At 46.1% G+C, this 19,817-nt stretch overlaps 2 protein-coding genes across 2 annotated transcripts in view; one reads left to right on the forward strand and one right to left on the reverse strand.

Annotated features, from left to right (window-relative positions):
- Window positions 1-19,817, forward strand: part of LOC120835939 (proton-coupled folate transporter) — a 28,545-nt gene that overhangs the window by 1,604 nt on the left and 7,124 nt on the right. Inside the window, exons 2-3 of the mRNA XM_029991302.3 lie at window positions 9,023-9,262; window positions 10,897-10,980. Of these exons, the coding sequence (XP_029847162.2) occupies window positions 9,023-9,262; window positions 10,897-10,980 (324 nt within the window). The remainder of the gene's footprint in view (window positions 1-9,022; window positions 9,263-10,896; window positions 10,981-19,817) is intronic.
- On the reverse strand, window positions 1,700-8,101 carry LOC121835323. Its single transcript, XM_042289376.1, has 2 exons — window positions 7,314-8,101; window positions 1,700-2,575 (listed from the first exon to the last, which is right to left on the reverse strand). The coding sequence occupies exons 1-2, from the start codon at window positions 7,725-7,727 to the stop codon at window positions 1,727-1,729; spliced, it is 1,263 nt and encodes a 420-aa protein (XP_042145310.1). The 5' UTR covers window positions 7,728-8,101; the 3' UTR covers window positions 1,700-1,726.

Genomic DNA, 19,817 nt, shown 5'->3' on the forward strand with positions numbered 1-19,817 from the left:
CTGCCAAAATGACGTCCGAGTGGGATTTCTCATTGCTGCTCAGTTGCTGTGGACGTCATACGCTGGGCTAGCGATCGTCGTTATCAAAAACGTTCCGGTACTGCTGTCAGTTTTTGTAGTGTGCTTACAAATGGTGATACCGCGCGCCATAAATATAAGGCCCAGAGATATGCAGTAGATAGGACGAGCGCTCCTCCCGTCTGCTGCATATATCTGTCCTTGTTTACTGAGCGCTGTATCATCAGTTTGCAAGCATAAACCAATTCTCCTGCACCGCCACGAGCAATAGACCCTTTCCCGAATTCAGTATGGCCAGTTTGATCACTATCATCATCTGAAATATAGCATATGTGCTATACTAGAGGCACTAAATGAACTGCGCTTAGAGTATCGGCACTCCGTTCCCCGGCATTGTTGTGGGCGCCGCCATTTTGGCTCGTATGCCGAACAGACGCAACTGCCGATCGTCATGTTTCGAAAGATCGATTTCCTCGGGGTTAGATTCGCTGTAAGGAAGGTCAGGCAATATTGCTTTGCTCTGTCACGAACTGTTGAAAAAGTTGTGGAGGGCGGAAAAGCATTGCCTGTGATTTCAGATACAGGTTCAGATAACTGACAACCATGATTTTACGACACAATATGGCTGAGTGTCGTTACTCTGAAGCGTAGCTTATTTAGTGGCACTATGCTATACTAATGGCGGCCTTCTGTTTAGTAATGAAGGAAGATTTTAAAGATGGGGTGCTATGTTGCGCTTTTTGGACTCCCAGGAGACTAGGGAGAAGGAAGTGACGTCAACGACACAGCAAACGCAGATTGGGTGTTGATTTCGTTTTCTTCTTTCAACATCCAATCTGCGTTTGCTGTGTCGTTGACGTCACTTCCTTCTCCCTAGTTTCCTGGGAGTCCAAAAAGCGCAACATAGGACCCATGGTCCTAAGCAGATGGTTCAAGCCTATACAAAGTAGACGTTAGCACGACGTGAAGCAGGAATTGGATGCAAGAGCTGCGTAAGCGTTCATTTCCAACTCGGGCCCAGTCAATCTGTTAGTAGCACACATTCGGCTTCAAAGCCCCTTGATGTATAGAACTTTATCAAGGCGTCTATGTGGGTTGGCGCTTCGTTTTGACCGGTTGCATCTTTTTCGCCATCGACACTGAAAGTGATTAAAAAATAACTGCACAGTGAAGCACACATTCTCGTTTACCGTTGACTTGCAAAAGTGACGGTGCCCCATAAAACACTGCAGGCCACAGGTCCATTTCCGCCATAAATACGGTAAAATAGTTAAACTGCCATTTGAGTCACCAGATGGTACTGAATTCCGGAAAGGGTCTATTGCACTTCCAACGTATATATCGACTTCTGAAGCTCATCTAACCTTTCATAATCGTGCGCCATCTGCGCTATCGGTGCATCAGTCCAGGTTATCGCATCTTCGTCGTTCCATACTTTGCAGTGCTGGCTTGATTATCGCATTAGGAACTCCTGAAACCTCAAGGTGGACTGCGTCATATGTCTCGAAACGCTACATCACTCTCTGTATAGCACAATTGGGTGTCGCGTTCGGAAAAGCGCACGCGGCCTTGAATATGTATTGTAATTCTACAAGGAATGTCGTGATCGATTTCCTTAATTAGCAGGCTAAACACAGCTCAAGAGGCGGACATAGAATCTTTATCTTGACTCCGAGGGTTATATTTTTAATAGAGGGTCGGATTTAAACTAAGCCCTTCTTAGCAACATGGCGGACAAACTGAGCGCCAACACGACACGCGTCAGATCGCCAATCGACGAGCGTGTCGCCGAGTTCCAGAGACCCGTGCATTCGATGCCGAACCTGGAGAAGGACTCGCGGATTGTGGTCACCACGAACTGTCGGGCGCTCTTTTCCTTGGCACAGTGGGTCCCTTTCAGTGCCCCGACAGCACAGTCACGAAATACCCTGAGCTCCTCACAGATGTCCGTCTTGGCGTGAGCATCTCGCGTCCGAATGATGCTGTAACCTTCTTTCTGGCACAGCAGTACCTTCTGTCGCAGCTGTTCGAAACGGCAAACTCTGTTCGGGGTCTCCTCGTCGTCCTCGGGCTGTGCATCTCTTCTAAGAGGCGGAGCGTCCTGGTACACCCCGGCGTCTTTCCTGTCGTTGCTGCAAGCAGAGCTGAACTCTTTGAGCACCGTGTGCGAAAATCGGAGCAGCCGATCCATCAGTTCCTGATTCGCCTGGCAGTTGTCGCTCTGGAAGATGGGCCTCACGCACGCCTTGTACTCCTTGACGGCGCGGCAGGCCCTGTCGCCCTCCATGTAGACGTTGATGGAGCTCACGGTGGTCTGGAAAGTGGAGCCGCACTTCATGTGCTGGTTGATCATCGCCCGACCGTCGCAGCCGCCTGAGCCGGCGTACTCCTGCTTGCTCATGGAGCAGCTCCAGTTATAGTCGTTGACGTTGGCCCGTAGCCGCTGTCGTTCCCGCTGCTCGAGCTCGGGGACCCGGTTGCAGTGTGTTCGGTTCAGGGCCCGGCCCACGCAGCTTGTGTACTGGCGGAGTCGCTTGCATGACTGGCCGTGGTCGCCCTGCGTGTAAGACAATGCCCATGCACGGTTATGACTCCCTTCAAGATGTCAGGAGACTGAGGATAACATGAGGGCTTGTGCGCTTCACATCCAAGAAGGTTATAAGTACTAGGAGAGGGCACGTTGCAATATTGGTGAAGCCTAGTCATAAAAAGTTTAAACGATTTTGTGCCCTGCGTGACCGCAGATCTGTCTGGCAATTGGTGCGCGTGACATGTCACGTGTGAGATGGGTGGTTGATTGTAGAAAGACTCCCTGCAGGCTTGTGCGCGCTCCGTCCGGTAGGTTTTATCAGATCGAAGACTAGACTGTGGTGTATTCTAGTACCCCAGAGCAAGACGAAGGCTAGCTACGGTCACGTGATGTGGTCATGTTGGCATGGTAAGTGAGGAGAGTAAGGAGGAAAATGAGAAAGAAGCCAGGCGTCAAGGGAGCATGCCTTGTGGAGGCTACGTGGCCGACGTCATACCCTCTCCTACCCTTCTATCCTCCTTGTTCACATCAGACAAATTAGAAGCTTTTTATACTGACAATCAAGAGCTGGGGGAGATCAGCGGTATCTCATATGGATGGATGGATGAAGGCTAATGACTGTACCTTTTATATGGGGTGGTAGCTTGCGCCACCTAGCCTAGAAGTAAGAGCTAAAAGTATGATTTCTTTCCTTCGTCAATTTGCTTAACCCCGGCAATTTCGTAACTATCACCAGGCGGTGTGAGATATCATCAGAATAACCTTCGGGAGATCGAGAAAAAAAAAATAAACTAAAAATTTCACGTTTTCTCTGGCGAGGGAGTCGCCACTTTTTCTCTTGTCAAACCTAGTCGGCGTTACCCCGTCACTGGGCTCACTGGGTGACGTGGTGGAGACTTTGGGCCGGAGCCACGCGGGAGGGTGTCCCAATTTTTCTCTGTCCCGCCTGTTCCCAGCTGTGTCCGTTAGTTGTACGTCATTCAATTCTCCCTAGATAATTGCCACCATCTTCCAATCTCCTCTTTGTTATTAAAATGCACTTATCATCCATTCTCGTATGCAAACCCCAGCGCTCCGCATAAATCCGGCGCCCCCCCCCCGGAAGCTAGGGCGGGAGCTAGGGCGGCAGCAAGCCCTGTGCACCTCAACACCACACATTCTATTGTCTCGTCTCGCCCTTAGCATACGGCAAAGCGCATATCCATTTCCTCATACTCTGTCCTATGAGTCCTAGTCTCCAATACTCCCGTACTAGCCTCGAAATGCAACGAGCTCTTCCGTGATTGATCATACCAATGTTCCTTCCTTATTTCCTCTTTTCGTCCCCTGTACATAGTTAAAGCTGACTTTCCCTGCATTCTTTCCTCCCACATCTTTCTCTCGGCTTCTTTTACTTCCTTTTTCACAGAGGTCATCTGTTCTGCCATTGTACTTGGCTGTTGGTATTTGCATTTCAGTTTTCGGGTTCAGTTTGTCCATTTAGTGTTCAGACTTTTCATGTACCCATGCTTATATGCCTTTCTCCTACACTCCTTTATTTTGTGTATCCCGCATGTACCAGCATAAAGTTTTCCTCTCCCCTGTTTACAGTCAACTTTTTTACTGCCGTGTCCATCACCTTTTTCAGGGTCCCTATTCAAATGCCGAAAATCAAGACCCCGAATTATGAAAAGGCCGAACGCCAGTATGCCGAAAAATTGAAATGCCGAATAATCAAAATGCCGAAAAGACATAACGCCGAAAACCACGTGAAAAAGAAACGACGTGGTTTGTGACTACCACTTGTTCGTTTTCCGCCGGATCACTTTCCACGGACACTATATTTATCTCGTTTTGCAAAAGCACCAGTATCAGTAGATTAAACTGACGCTCCGAACAGATTTCCAGGGAGCAACAACGGCGTTGAGGCATGGCACCGACGATGGGAGATTATGGTTGGCGGACACCACGTAAGCGTCTTCCGGCTCATCACCACCATGAAAAGGGAGCAGGCTAGATTCAAAGACGACATCGAGGGAGCGATCAGAGGCCAATCTCGCCGCTCACAAAGCAAGAAGCAAAAAACGTTTGGCAGCTGCTCTGGGCAACCGAGACAATGTCAACATTCTAAGCTTTCTTCAAGGAATTGCACACAACATATCTGTCTGAAATGCAATAAACACGGAAACGCTCTGCTATGTGACGAGATATGCAGAAATATATTTTTCCTTTTTCGAAGGCTTGAACCGTGCGAAGGGAACAACCTATCATGGCTATTAGAAAAGAGGGCGAAAGCGCGTGCACATCGGCCGGCTGAACTTTTCCCCTAACTTTGATCACATTGCCAGGAAAATTCATCTTGCCAAGAAAATTTATCTTCCACTATAACTAGGTGATGCCAGCATTTCGATGTTTCGGCATTTTGATGTTTCGATGTTTTGACTTTTCTGTTTTCTGAATTTTTAAATTTCGGCATTACGATAATTCGGCATTTTGATTTTCGGCGTTTTCAATGCCACCCCCTTTTTTATCCCCCGCCTAAGAGGGCTGCAGCCTTTACTTTCCCATCTCCCCCGACCCTGTTAAGGATCCCCGCTGTGCACCCAGACACATTAGAGCTCCCTACCGCCAACACACTCTGTCCCCTTCCTTTTTATTTTTCCTGCATCGTAGGTTTGGTGGCTTTCGGAGTAGGGGAGCTGATGTTGCACCACCGTACTGTACAACGGCCTCGCTGCCCTTGACGCCTCACTAGTGTCTACGTCCTCTGCCTTCTAGCTCTCTACAATCGGCACTGCGTCAACTGCTCGTCCCTCTGTCCCTTCATCTTCTCCACCTCACGTCCCGCCTTTTCTAGTTCTTTTTCCACTGTTTCTCGCCCTTCCTTCTCCATTGTTAACATCACCTCCAGTTGCCATTCCATTGCTTCGATGTTTATCTTTGTTGGACCTTCGCGTCGCCTTCACCTCCTCCAGCTGACCTTGCCAGGCATCCTCTAGCACCTCTCGCTTCTTTCAATTCAATCTACATATCCTTTAATTCCTCGAACATAACTGCCCAGTCTCTTTCTATCCTCTCAAAACATACCCCAAGATTCTCGAGTTCGGACCGCTTCTTTCGTTCCTGCCTGAGTTCATCGTTCAGCTCCTTGACCTGCGTCTCGAGCACCTTGTCCCTCTCCTCCCTGAACTCCCCCTTTCTCCTTCTACCTTCGTAAAACCGACTTCAAGATTCTCACAGAGACGGCAAGTGAAGCTACCCTCCACCGCGTCAGCTAAGCTCTCGAGGTCAGTCTCCTCTTCCCCAGAGTCGAAGGATCGTGTGGAGTGCAATGTTGCCACCTGGTTTCATCATGATGACCATTATGACGGTGTTGGGCCGTTCTGCTGAATCCCATTTTTCGCTTAAAGGGATTGCTCTGTAATATTTTGTCTTTCAGAAAACAATTAAACTGTCACTGTTTTTAGGAATATCGTCCACACAATACCCGAATTTGTAATCCACCGCTGCACAAGTAATTCAATTTTAAGCAGAGCCCAGCTGCTCAGATTGCACCTGCAAAACACAGCCTTTTCGTTGGCAACAGCGGAGGCTCTGACGTAACATCAGGCAAATAGAGCCACCACAGCTTTTGACTGCCGTATCAATAAAATAACTTCGTTCTAAGAAAGACAAGATTAGAGGTATTGAGGAAAGCTCAATTCTTCGACGATGATCTCTGTACGCACCATCAACCATGTTGATCAAAACCAGGAATAAGTGAACGCCCGCGACTCTGACGTTACCATGCCAGATGTGACGTCACGACACTACCAGCCATGCATACTTGCAAAATTGGCGTGAAGTTTTGTATTGATGTTATAATGGATTAAACGAATATTGGGGCGTTCTTTAATGAAATAAATATCGCATATGGTTATATTTAGGCCCTCTCTATTTGACTAGCGCATAAACTTAGTAACTTCCGCATATCACCGGACAATCCCTTTAATGCTGAAGCAATTTTGGGTTAAATTTGCTATGAATTACAGCCCCGTACACGAAGCTCAAATTCACCCTCAGGAGCTACATGTCCCGCCCGCCACAGCTTCAAGTTTTTTGTTTTTTTATAGGCACGAAATGTTTTTTTTTTTTTTTTAACGCTCCCCAATCCCAAAATTTTGTCCCACCGTTCGTCCTTCCGTTTGTCTGAGCATTGTCGGCTAAATTTAGCAGGGGAAGCGACGTCACGTGACCTATACACCAATCCAGTTACCCGCTAAATTTAGCGAGAAAATTCACGTCTTTCGACCTAGACACCAATCCAGTTTCCCCGCTAAATGTAGCCGGGAAAATCGACGTCATGTGACCTAACGTCACGTGACATATACAACCATTCAGTTTCCCTTCTAAATTTAGCGGGAAAACAGTGACAAATTCACAATTTCATGCGCTATCGGACTTTGAAGGTAAAGGTCGCTGGCAATAACCCCCCTTCCCCCCCCCCCCCCCCCCCCCCCCCCCCCAATAACCTACGACTACATGGTGTAAAATTAAGAAGACAAGGAACGATGTTACCCGCTAGAAGGAAACAAAATTCACCACTCTGGCTTACGAAGGGGTCGTCATTCTGGTCCACAAAGAGACGACATCTTCCACGACACTGAATAAAAATCAATTTCAAAATGGCCGCTATTCACAGATGACCGTAAACTCTGGAGCACGATGAGGAGAGAAAAAATACGTCGGTGGTCTCTTTTTCGTTCGCAAGCGTTTGCGGTCTTTCTAACGGCTTGCCGCGGTTCACCTTGGTATAGAGGCGCATGATCTCGTCGAGATGCTGCTCGCAGACGGCCCTTAGGTCCATGTAGACGTCATCTCGGCACCGCCTGGGCTCCTGCTGGCGGAGCATTCTCTCGGGCTTGGGCTCCCGGGCATCGTAGTCCGCGCGTTCCCGCTGGGCGTAGTCAGCGGGAAGTCCCGCAGGTGCTTCTTGGACGTCGCCTGTGGAGGGACCAGCCGCGACCCGTTGTACGTGGTCAGCGGGGTGTCTGGCAGGGTCTCGTTGGGCGAAGTCTAGGGAGGCACCAGCAGGGGCCCGTTGGACATGGCCAGCGTTGGGTCCAGCAGGGGCCCTTTGGACGTAGTCTGCGGCCTCGGGCCTGTACCCCAGACTTTGCTGGAGCCAGGCCAGGGCGAGCAGAAGGGCCCCGCCACGCATTCAGTCCGACCGATGGGTGCCTCGGCTACGTAATCCTCGTCCTCTTCTTCATCACGGCGTTGAGCCAAAACAGCGGGATCGTGATGATGATGTTAGGTATATGTTGTGATATTGCTGTGTGGAAGCAGTGGCACGGCCGTGGAATAGAGTAATATATGCTCTATTGCAGTGTCGGGCATCGGCAAGACTTATTGTAGGTGCTGGCTTGGTTGCTGGCAATGTGCAGAGCTGATGTTGCGCAAGGTTCCTTATGGCATTGTGTATACGAAAGCGATTGTCAGAGGATGAACCGAGCTACCGTAGACGTGCTCGCTATTGCGGAAAAAACGCGCGGGTGAAGCCTCCGGACACCACCCTTTGCAAAACCAGCTGAACAGAAACATCAACCCGCACCCTCGACCACGAGCCCCATCGTCATGCATCTTGTATATTATATGAGCCCATGATCATCCTTAGAAGACGCGGCACCGCGGGCCTCCATGGTACGGGCTGTTGCCTTTCAGCGGTCACGTGGCTCTGACTCATTAAACATTAATACTAAACACGTACGTTCATCACTACAGAAAAAGTATCTCAGCAGTGCTGAAGCCACGCGCGATTCTTGGCACAAAGAAGACGGATGGATTCTATGTGAGCGCGTTCACGGCACACACTGTTTTTCATCGAAATTCAGTAGGCGTAGCTCCAAAATTTAAAGTTATTACTCATTTTTTTAACCACTATAAGAGACAACGGGTGGAAATGGGCAGGCGCCAGGCACTCGTCGCACGACGTAGTGTAAGGACAAAAAGGAACCAGCAAGGAGAGTAAACTAAACTTGGACTGTAATGTCTGCAATATTTTTTTACATAAAATATTTTAACTTGGCTTCAGCCACCCCCTTCCCCCTCCCCCTTACACACACACGCACACACACAGCATATATTTCCGGCGTCACTGGTGGAAAGTTCTTTTGCTGAAACGTTGAAAAGCATGGCGCATCAGGGGTGCTATGTTGCGCTTTTTGCACTCCCAGGAGACTAGGGAGAGGGAAGTGACGTCAACGACACAGCAAACGCAGATTGGGTGTTGATTTCGTTTTCTTCTGTCAACATCCAATCTGCATTTACTCTAGTCGTTGACGTCACTTCCCTCTTCCAAGTCTCCTGGGAGTGCAAAAAGCGCAACATAGCACCCCAGGGGCTACAACAGGGTATATAGTACGAAAATGTAACGATATTCTCGCCCACTTCAGTCTTTTCTCTTCATAAATCTCCCGAGGACATAACAAAAGTGCGTCCTCGGTGAACTCGCAGCCGGCAAGGGCATCTCCTTCTACTACACGCTCAAGCGTTTCCACTGGAGCGTGACCGAGTACTCCAACCTGAGCGCCGGCTTCGGCGCCTTGGACATCCTCTGCTCGGGTCTCTTCATCACCGTCTGCAGCCGCCTGCTCGGGGCCCACGACCTCGTCATGGCTCTCGTCGGAATCAGCTCGATGACCGCCTTCCTCGTCATCAAGGGGCTGTCGTACTACACTTGGATGTACTACATGGGTGAGTAGAGAACCAACACGCTACGAGTACTATTACCGACTACCTTTCGGGCGCCGCCATTTTGGTGCTTCGGGCAACTGATAACCACACTTCTAAACACCATGATGACCACAGCATATGGTTCCTCTGAAGCGTAGCTCGTTAAGTGGCTCGGGTCAGTCTAGAGTAATTCACTATGCGTTTCAGAGTAACGACTTTTCAAAACAAAGCAAACAAGAAAATAGGAAAGTTTTCTGAAGTGCTTGCGGATTCGTGAGGGCACTTTCTGGCATGTCCTGTCGTCAGACTCTTCATCTCACGCGAGCCTCGTTTCTGCGCATGCTCAATGCCCGCACCTTTTGTGGGCAAACGCACGCTTGTTTGGCAACAGCGCGCGTTGGTGTATGCAGGAGGCCATGGAATTCGTTTGCACTAACAGTGTCGCGCAGTGCACAAAACGACGGAAGAAAATGTTTTCTTACCGCGACGTCGGACCACTACAAACAATCTCCTAAAGATTACCCGGAATATAGATATATATATATTAATGGAGTGTGAAGCGCGTGGGCTTGCAACCAGTGCAACCATCGCGTGGTACGATTACACGCAATCAGTACTCATGTATTGGCGAGGAGATGGAGCTATGGGGGCGCCGTTTCATTATCATCATCATCACCACACACAACCGCTGTGTGGCAAACAAATCCGAGGCTAGCACTCGCCGGGCGTAGGCCGCATCGCATATTTGTTCGTAGCGATATGGTGTACACCTGCTGCTCGAAGCATGCTTTTGAACCGGGTACGTGCAGTACGGATGACTGCAGCACGTACGCGACGATGCGGACACAGTCCACCGTGGGCTCATGTTGCAACGCTGCACTCGATGACATGATCGCAGTTGAACAGGTCTTCTCCTTGAACGAGACACCGTTTGCCTTCACCGATGTCGTTCTTGATTGTTGCGAGAAACAGGGTAACTGAAAAGTGCGTGTTTTGTGAATCATTCAGAAAAACACGGACGCCGCGTCGGTCACGCATTTTCCCGCGTGTGCGGCCGACACCATGCGGCTGGCCCGGCACGCCCGTGCGTGACCACACATGCGCTTGTTTTGATGACTTCGATGAAAGTGGACGCAAGAGGGGACTAGATTACTTCCATCTAGATGCGTTTAGGAGAAAGTAACAATGTTACGTATACCTTCGACGAGCCTTGCGTCGTCGTCTTCCAGGGCATTGAACGCACTGATGACTGCGGTCTGAGGGTTTGTTTGCCACACACGTTAGTTCATGAGGTGGCCGCTAGGGAGCGCCACTCTTCGATCTTCTTCCCAATACTTCGTCTCGCCTTAGCATGGACTATTGAGCCGCGCATGCTAAAAGCGCGAACTATTTGCTTTGGATGGAGTCTCGGCGGCTGAACGATCGCTCATCCAGCGAGAGGTCCAGTCAAGGCAGTCAAGGATACCCGCTCGCGCTTGCACAGCCTTCGCAGTTAATCCATTCTAAGGTGGAACGAAATATAGTAGTCATTTTGTAAGCTGCAGGATTCGGTGTCCGGTCGCCCTACCGCATACTGTCTGCAGTGAAGAGAGGACATGTGGCACGTCACCACCGAATATTCAGAGACGTTCCTTGGGGGGTGTTCCGGCTCGCAGGTTGTGCCCTCGGATGCCTGACGAGCGTGGCGCCTGTGGCGATCCTGGCGCACGTCTCTAAACTCATCAGCAAAGACGAAGCCGGTGAGTTGGCGCTGGCCAAAAGGTCCAATCTCCCCCCCCTCCCCCCCCCCCCATCCCCCCCCCCCCCCCCCCCCCCCAGAAAAAAAAGACATCGGAGTGTTTATTGCAATCATATTACGTGTGTTTTATTGTGTTTTTTTTTCCATTTCCTTCAGGTGCAAAAATTTACACCAGTGGTTTGATGTTGATTTAGGCTGCATTTACACTGTCGTTAGAATCACAACCGCGAAGCGGGTCCGCTCGTTTTCATCATCAACTGCACGTGAATTTGTCCTCCACCTTTAAAGGGATACTGCACCGAAATTTCGAGCTCACAAAACTATAGGCTGGACGGATAAGCGGGACGCTGCAAAACAGAAAAACATCACTGATACAGGACTATCTCTAAAAGTCGGAAGTGTTTTTGGAAAATAAGTGCGCGATTGAACACGGCCGACGAGGCAAGTTAAGTCACGATTCTCATTCCCTCTCCTCCTTCAATTAGCGTCGCTACAATTTAAATCATTACAGACTTTTACAGTACAACTGGAGTACCTCAAATCACGACCTAAGTTCTGCTGAAAACCACGATTGAAACCATTTTGATTTCGATTCTTTATCATGCTTGCGCAAACATTTGAAGGTTAACTATAACCTCACAAAACTGTCGAGTTTGGGATGCTGGGCAGTTTAGAACGCACGCTGATTCGTCGGTTTCGTTCACTGCGATGAACGAACAGCTTAAAATCATTAGGAATGTCGTGCATCGTGCGTTTCATGCACCGCGTGCCAACTAATCCAATTAATGGCAGTGAAGAGCAAACACGAATCAACAAGAGTCATATCCATGGTCTTTCCCATTTATGATTGGTTGATCGCAAGTAACAACCGACCCTTTAGCTCTTTTATTTGGCTGCTACGCTTGCTAACACAAGCGTGCACGCGCACGCCCACGCAACCAAAGCACCACGGAAGCCAGCAAGGCTGAAGGCGTATATAGTTTCTACTCTGCAAACTAAAACGGTTCTGTATTTTAAAAAAAACAAAAAAACACTTTAATGGCTTTTATTCGGCCTCCAAAATCACAAATATAAAGTTTTTTTTTTTTTTTTTTTTTTTTTTTTTTAAAATTTTGTGTACAGAAATTAATTTTTAAATTACCCCCCGAAGCCCGAGCGCCTTCCCGGTTCATGACGTTCATATACTAGGAGTTTTCGGAAGATCTGCTCTCGCGAATTTTCAGCGCCTGTCAAAGCTATGCACGCGCACTCTTGGTATTCTCAAAAAGTACAGGAAAAGACGTCACGACCGGTGTCAGTGCGAAAGAAAATATACCTGAGAAGCTTGCAACTGCACGCGCTGCCCAACATGAGCGACACGCGCTTGGCACGTCACGACTGGTCGGAAGTTTTTCGCGTTTTCTCGCGTTTAGTTACATCTTTAGGAAAAAACGAAAGTGATATTCGAATTTGCGGGATAAAAACACGCCAAAACTCAACTCTAACTCTTTTTTTTTTTTTTTGTTGTTGTTTAAGGATGACAGGAGTACAGGACTAGTCGCTCGCGCTGGTATCCTTTACTGCAGACGACACAAACTTCACGGTGATGGCGGTATTTCGGCGTTTCAAGGGCACATTGTGGGCATTTAAGCAGAGCGAAAGCTATATAGGAGCGAATTCCGTCCTTTGAACGGGCCTGCTGAGCGGTGGCCATCAATAGTTCAATAGTTTTTTTTTTTTTTTTTTTATTGCATTCAAGAGAATGCACTCCAGGCGTGCAGGTGACAAGGAAAGGCAGGGAGGCTCACTGTGTGCCCTCGCCCTTCGTCGAATGACTTATCATCGACAGATTCTTTCGCTTACCGCGACGTTTCATCGAAAGGTGTTCGCGACCGTTTAATCGACACACCCTGCGACGTTTCGTCGAAAGCGTATGTCCGCGCACACTGCCTTTTTCGCCGGCATTCGGATGGGCCCATCGCTTGCCGAGCCCTTGACGGTTCTAAAGAGGATGCATGGTGCAAGCTCGGGCCCGGGATTCTCTTAAAATTTCCCCCGAGAGGAGTGAGGGGGTTTCGCGCGTCGTGGCGCGTTTGGAAGCCCAGGATTGGGGCTCGCGAATTTGTTCTTGCCCCATCGGAGCCGCTTGAGTGAGTTCGCTGTGGTTCCGGCATCCTTCCAGCGAACCAAATGAAGTCAGTAGAATTTCAAGCCAAATCATTTGGGGGAAAAAAAAAATGAAAAAAAAATAAATAAATAAGATAAGGCATAAAATATGTCCACGAAACGTGTGTTTCTGACAAGTTGTCCACGAAATCTGTTTCGACGAAACGATATGGATCCCGAACACACGCGTTTGTGCGGTGAAAGAGTATTTCATGGCAGCGTGCTTGCACTGCAAATATGCACTGCATATTTGCAGTGCCATCTACTTTTCACGTGGCCACACGCTCGTTTAATTAATTGCAATTCAGCTCGAATTATGAAACAAAAAAAAAAAAAAAAAACTACGCTATTGGCCACGTGTGCCAGAACATACTTGGGTAGTAATTAAATTACAGTAATTGAATCACTGTAATTTCAATAATTACTTTTTGTAATTTGTAATTGTAAATAATCACTTTCGGCTAAAATGAATTGTAACTGTAATTTAATTACTTTTCAGCGTCAGGAATTGCAAAATTTCAGGCACAATTACGATTACTTTTGCAAGACATTGCGGCGCCAATGGAACCTCTCTGAAAGCCTCAGGGCTCGCACAAGCCGCAGCGCTCGGTGACACACTCGCTTACATATACACGCACGCACAACAAAAATAGCGCCGCGTTGTTTGATGTTTTGTTACTTACACTGCGGGCTATCTCTCACCCTGGTTCACAAATTCCCTAAAACTTACGTTGGACATGAAGAAAGAGGCTGATCCAGAGAGCAACTAACAGAGACGATGATTGGTCCGCACATAGTCTTTGGTCAAAATATATATATATATAAAATAAAAAAATTATCAAAGCAGAAAGAGTTTTTCGGAGAAAAACTGCTACACGTCTTAAGAACCGATCCTCGTAAGTTCTGGAAAAAATCTTCAATCCCAGTGAAACTCGAAGTAATTCGTTGTTCGTGCACAGACCAAGAGGGTGACTACCTGTCCGATAGCGATGCGAGACATATACGTTGAATAGCGTTTTCTCGACTGTATTCACTCAAGAATCATTCCCGCTTCTTTCGCCACCGGAGTTTCCATTTGCACCTCCATGTCTCCCATTTCACTCACAAGTAACTGTATTTCCAAACTTATTGATAAACTCCTGTCTCACTGCGCCGCCGGCGATGATGCCATATCTTCAAAGGTGCTAACCTCGTTAAACAACTCGGCCTCTGTTCTTTTATCTCTGCTTTTTCAGCAAAGTCTTGACGTGGCACTGTTCCAACTGACTGAGGTTTTGCTATCGTCCAACCAATTTCCAAATCTGGCATGAACTCCGATTTCCCTCTCAAGCGTTCAGTGCAAGGTAATAATGAAGCACGTCATTTTTACAGCTATCACGTCCCACCTCGACGGTGATAACTTTCTTTTTGCGAATCGGCACAACTTCACACAAAACTATACTCATGTAATAATCAACTATTTGAGTTCATCGCGGATTTGCACTTTTAACACTCATGCTGGCACCCAGACTTATGTCATCTTCATCGACTTTGCAAAGACATTTAACGCAGTTCCACGTGGTCGCCTACTTTTAGAATTGTCCCACCTTCAAATAGACCCATCTTTCAATAGATTGCAGCATTTTTGCTTGGCAGAACCCAATCAGTAAGGTTAAACGACACTCTTTCCTCAAAACTTCCCGTGACACCAGTCGTTTCTCAGGGTATACTGTAATTGTTACGCTATTGTTTCTCATTTATATCAATGACCTCCATCCACCTTATCATCAACAATCAGATTGTTGGCAAACAATTGTGTCATTCATGGAAAAAAAAGTATATATGGTGGTTGCGCTCTACAAACTGACATTGACAAAATTACTAATTGGTGCTTAAAATGGCAGCTTAAGATTCACATTAGCAAATGCCGACTAATGGGAAATACCAATAAAACTAATGTGATATTGGCCCCAGTACAGCCTCCTCTCTCTCTCGAACTAGAAGTCGTCACGTCGTTTAAATATCTAGGTGTCCATTTTACGTCCAGCTTAACGTGGAGCGAGCACATTGATCACATCATATTAAACGGATCCAGAAAACTCGGTTTTCTAAGACGTGCACTGTGCCGGGCACCCCAAGAAACACGCCTGTTGACGATAATAACCCCCGAAGAAGGGGAACAAGGGGGACAAGGGACAAACACAAATCTCCAAACACATCCACGCGACTGGTTCACGACCGAAAAAATCCACCTGGTTCTGGTATTACCACTGGAAATTGTGAGGTCCCTGGTTCGATACCAGGACCAGGCGGATTTTTTCGGTAGTTTTTGTGGAAATCCATAAAGCGCCAAACACGTGCGCTGCAAGACGGCCAACCCGTCATACGAATCTGACCACGTTAAAATATGTGTAATTGGCCTCGGGTATCCCCGGTGTGATACGGCACACCGGGGATGTCGATGCGCATTCAATACGCACCGCCAATCTCAATTTTTTTTACGTGTCGGTTCTCTTCTCATGCATCCCTAGTGAAAAATCTTATTTGTATAAAAAATGTGTTCGTCCAATGAACACATATGATCAAATACGATCACATACGAACACATAGAAAACATACAAGAGTATACAAGAAGTTAGAAATTTATAAAAAGTTCCTTATAACTTCGTATATAATCTTACTTTGTCCTTATATGTTCTTCTAAGGTCCTTACGTGATCTTATATGACGTTATTTGATCATATGCGCTAATTGGACCAAGACATTTCCTATACTACTTTTAATTATGAATGAAACAAGTAAACTCCCAGGGATGCCATGTTCAGGATAAAGAAAAATACCACACTGTATCGAAGCGCCACTTCACACGATTTATTGCGTTGATGCACAGGTCTGGAAGACGATCCCATCGCCATCTGTTGGCTCAGAATCACACTAACCGAGGGCGGACTATGACCTCAGTTTCGCCACGTGTGCTCATGCACACCGGCGGCTCGCGTCGCGGAAAGGTCGTGCGCCACTTATTATGCACACTGAAATGTTTGGTTCAGCATCCCTTTGAAGGAACGTTAAAGTCGATGAGAAAATACCTTCAAAATAATAAAATAAACATGAGGTTGGTTTCTTTGTTTCTTTGTGCAGATTTTATTATTCAGCAATCCGACGTTGCAAAACATTACTGTTTGCAAAGATGGTTTTTCTTTCTAGTGGAAATATCAAACTCTGTAACCCATAACTTATAGCTGATAGTAGTGAAACAATTTATGCTACATATGACTCTGACCACGGTGGTTCTGACGCGTGTTTCTAAAATATAGCGAATTAAAAATTCCCACGGGTTAATGGCAGCACGATCTTATTTCAAATCTCTTGGTCTGTAACGCAACCCTTTTTAACAATGCCAAATACAGGTGTGTGTGTGTGTGTGTGTGTGTGTGTGTGTGTGTGTGTGTGTGTGTGTGTGTGTGTGTGTGTGTGTGTGTGTGTGTGTGTGTGTGTGTGCGCGCGTGCGCGTGCGTGCGTGCGTGCGTGTGTGTGCGCGTGCGTGTGTGTGTGTGTGTGTGTGTGTTCCTTTTTGTAAGCTTAACGGATTTATTAATGAAAAGCCGTGAAAGTTACACTGATGCGGTTTGTGCAGGTGATTTTTGCGGCCAGGGGAACATACAAGGGGCGTTCATAAAGTTTGTATCATTGTCACGAAGGAATAGAGAATCAGCAATCAAACTCGAGTTGGAGTTGATACTTACTATAAATGTTCGCCACCAAAGGTTACCCACTTTTGCCGGCGATGAACCACATATGCTGGATGTCATTGTTATAGAACTCCTCGTTTTGAGTGTTCAGGAATCGCTCCACTTAAGCAATCCCTTGGTCGTCGTCCAGGAAGTGCTTTCCTCTTGTTTAGCCACACTGGAAGCGTCTGCGCCATTTAACCACAGTGTCATAAACTGAGGCGTTGTCCCCGAACAACGCTCCCAGATTCGAATGAATATATTTGGCATTGCTTCCCTTCAAGGCGAAAAAGAAGCAAAAAGAACACACAAAAAACAGATCATTGCATGTGTTTGGCACTGACGTGTGGTGCCATTTTTGTTTCGACTCCCTAGCGGCGTTCCGCGCTACTAATCGTTCCGCGCGATTTTTTTACTGTGCGGAAACTAGAGAGACGCGCTCTCATATTGGATGCCTGTTTTGTTTCGTTTTTTTTTTCTTCAATAGTATTAGTTGATAATACAAACTTCATTAACGCCCCTCGTAATATAGGGGGCTAATTGTAACGGTCCGTCGGGTTATTAAGTAAAATTTGTTCATTAACTTTTTGATTAGTGAAAATAGACATATGGTTTTAATTGGAAACTTGCCGAGCGTCGTCGAAAACAACAAAATATGTAATCTTTAACAAAGACTGAGCGTGTGAGAAGCGCATTACAGTGCGCTAAAGTTACCACTCGATGTCATTGCAGCGGTATATATACCGCTGCAATAACGCGCCCGCACCTGTTGTGCGGCCGCGTTATTGCAACTGCGCTTCCCACACACTCAACGTATTTCTAAAAAACGTATTGCTTTAGTGGTTTTTGATGACGCTCAGAAGGTTTCTAACTGGAACCATGTCGGTCTATTCTCACGAAATAAAAATAAAAACTTAATTAACAAATTTTAGTTAATTATTCGACTTAACATGACGATTATCCCCTATATATATCGTGTCTCCTTGACCGTATACCTCATCCCTACAAACCGCATTAATGTAGCTTTCACTTTGTTTTTTAACTAATTTGCTGAGCTTAAACGGATATACACGTAGATTAGTCTATGCACTTTTTTGCCACTCTGAATGTAATGACTATTTCTTTAGCTATGAATGACCTCATTATAAATTATAGCTATATAAAAATCATGCGTGGATTTGATAAAGCTAGAAATCGGAATCCCTTCGTGTGCAGGGCACTACGCCCCCTTTCCCCTCTCCCCCCCCCCCCCCAAGAAAAAAAAATAAAATAACAACGCATATTACTATTGTATAACCCCCCCCCCCCCCCTTATTTATTTTTTTCTTTTTTCTGCTAGGTTAGTTGCACGTGATCCGCTTTTTTCGTTTTCTCGTTGCAAGCTTCTAGACTTAGTGAAAAATTCTGTAAAAAAGATAATGATTTTTTTTTGAAAAGAGACCAGTGCATCTCTAATTATTTTCAATTCCAGGAAAGTTGATATGAGGCGGCGCTAAAAATGCGCAGCCGCTTGGGAAGAAATACTAAAGTTTTAAACACGTATATGATTGAGAACAAAGTCGAGGTGCTGAATATTTTTTTTATTTGTCATTATATAATTTGCCAGAAATTCAACTAAATGCTCTAAATGCAAAAAAAAAAAAAAATGGTTTCACTTGTTTGTTTGGGATAAATCTGTATGCTTTCAAAACCAAACTACATTGTGCATAGACACACCGCATGCACGTACTATGCAATTAACAGAACGTGTAAAAAAAATGTGTTTACTATCACTGAACTGGTTTGCTGAATATGGCTGCTGTTATGAGTGTTCCTGATACATCAACGAACAACGAGAGTTACATGCACCTCTGTTTTAAGGTTATTAAACAAATCGGATTAATATTTGAACTGCATTTTGGTGCAGGAGGGTCATAGGTAAGATTCCGTGTTTTCGGAGAATTATTTTTTTTTTTTTCTCTTAAAATTCAGATTTTGTTTTTCGTAGTTCATTTTTTATTAAAAATTCTAGATTTATCGGAGTTCTTATTTTCATCATGCTTTGAAATTCTGAGTTTGAAGATTACTGCATTCCCCCCCCCCCCCCCCTTTTTTTTTCTTTAGTTCAAAAACAACATAAAGAAATGCCAGTTGCAAACGTACACTAAATTAATTCAAACTCACCACTGCCGAATGATAATTCGGCAGCTGTATTTGTCATTGGCAGCCATTGGCATTGCCATTGGCAATAAGTATACGACAAATATTGCTAAGTAGTGCCTCAATAAAGGTCAATACTTTCAAATAAATAAACTCTTAAACGTAATCGCTGGGGATTAGGAATGCTTCAGCTGCACAGGCCCCTCCATTAGAATCTGCGGGTTCATAGCTTTCCCTTTTATAAAACACTATCCCCCCCCCTCCTCCCAATCCTTCCTCTAAGAAACACATATAGTATTTATTTATTTATTTATTTATTTATTTCAATACCCTCAGGGCCCATAGGGAATTACAGAGGGGGCAGGGCATATAAGAATTCACTCAAAAGAAAATACAAACGTAAAAGGCAGTGATTAAAACACAATCAATTCGACAAAATATTAATAAAAGTGATTAGTAAGCGCTTCTTTAAATGAATAAAGTGATGGGATAGCTGCTAAAGATGCTTGAAGTTGGTTTCACTCAGAAGACGTTCTCGGTATGAAGGACTCGTTGTAGGCTGATGTCTCACAGTAAGGAATGCCGACCTTGAAACGATGACCAATGCGCGAGAAGATATATGCGGGGTTAAGGAATAACTTAGTATATTTAGACCATAATAGTATGTAAGTTAGTTAAGACCACAATAGTATGGTCTAAACTGGAGACCTCAACAATGACTTTTGTCGGCTCGTGACCAATAGGTATGATGACACGTTGTCCTGAACGAACCTTGACAACCTCAATGGGGAACCTTCCTTTGTCGATAGATCCACATTACAGAAGACACTGATGTGACCTCTCCT

The sequence above is a fragment of the Ixodes scapularis genome, unplaced genomic scaffold (genome assembly GCF_016920785.2).
Source record: "Ixodes scapularis isolate PalLabHiFi unplaced genomic scaffold, ASM1692078v2 PGA_scaffold12__126_contigs__length_90152505, whole genome shotgun sequence".
Lineage (NCBI taxonomy): Eukaryota > Metazoa > Arthropoda > Arachnida > Ixodida > Ixodidae > Ixodes > Ixodes scapularis.

Bases quoted from the DNA above. Each gene is read 5' to 3' on its own strand.
- LOC121835323 (XM_042289376.1), bottom strand. From the start codon at position 7,727: ATGCGTGGCGGGGCCCTTCTGCTCGCCCTGGCCTGGCTCCAGCAAAGT. The intron at 2,576-7,313 runs GTGAACCGCGGC...TCTTACACGCAG, and splicing joins TCATGCGCCTCTATACCAAG to GGCGACCACGGCCAGTCATG.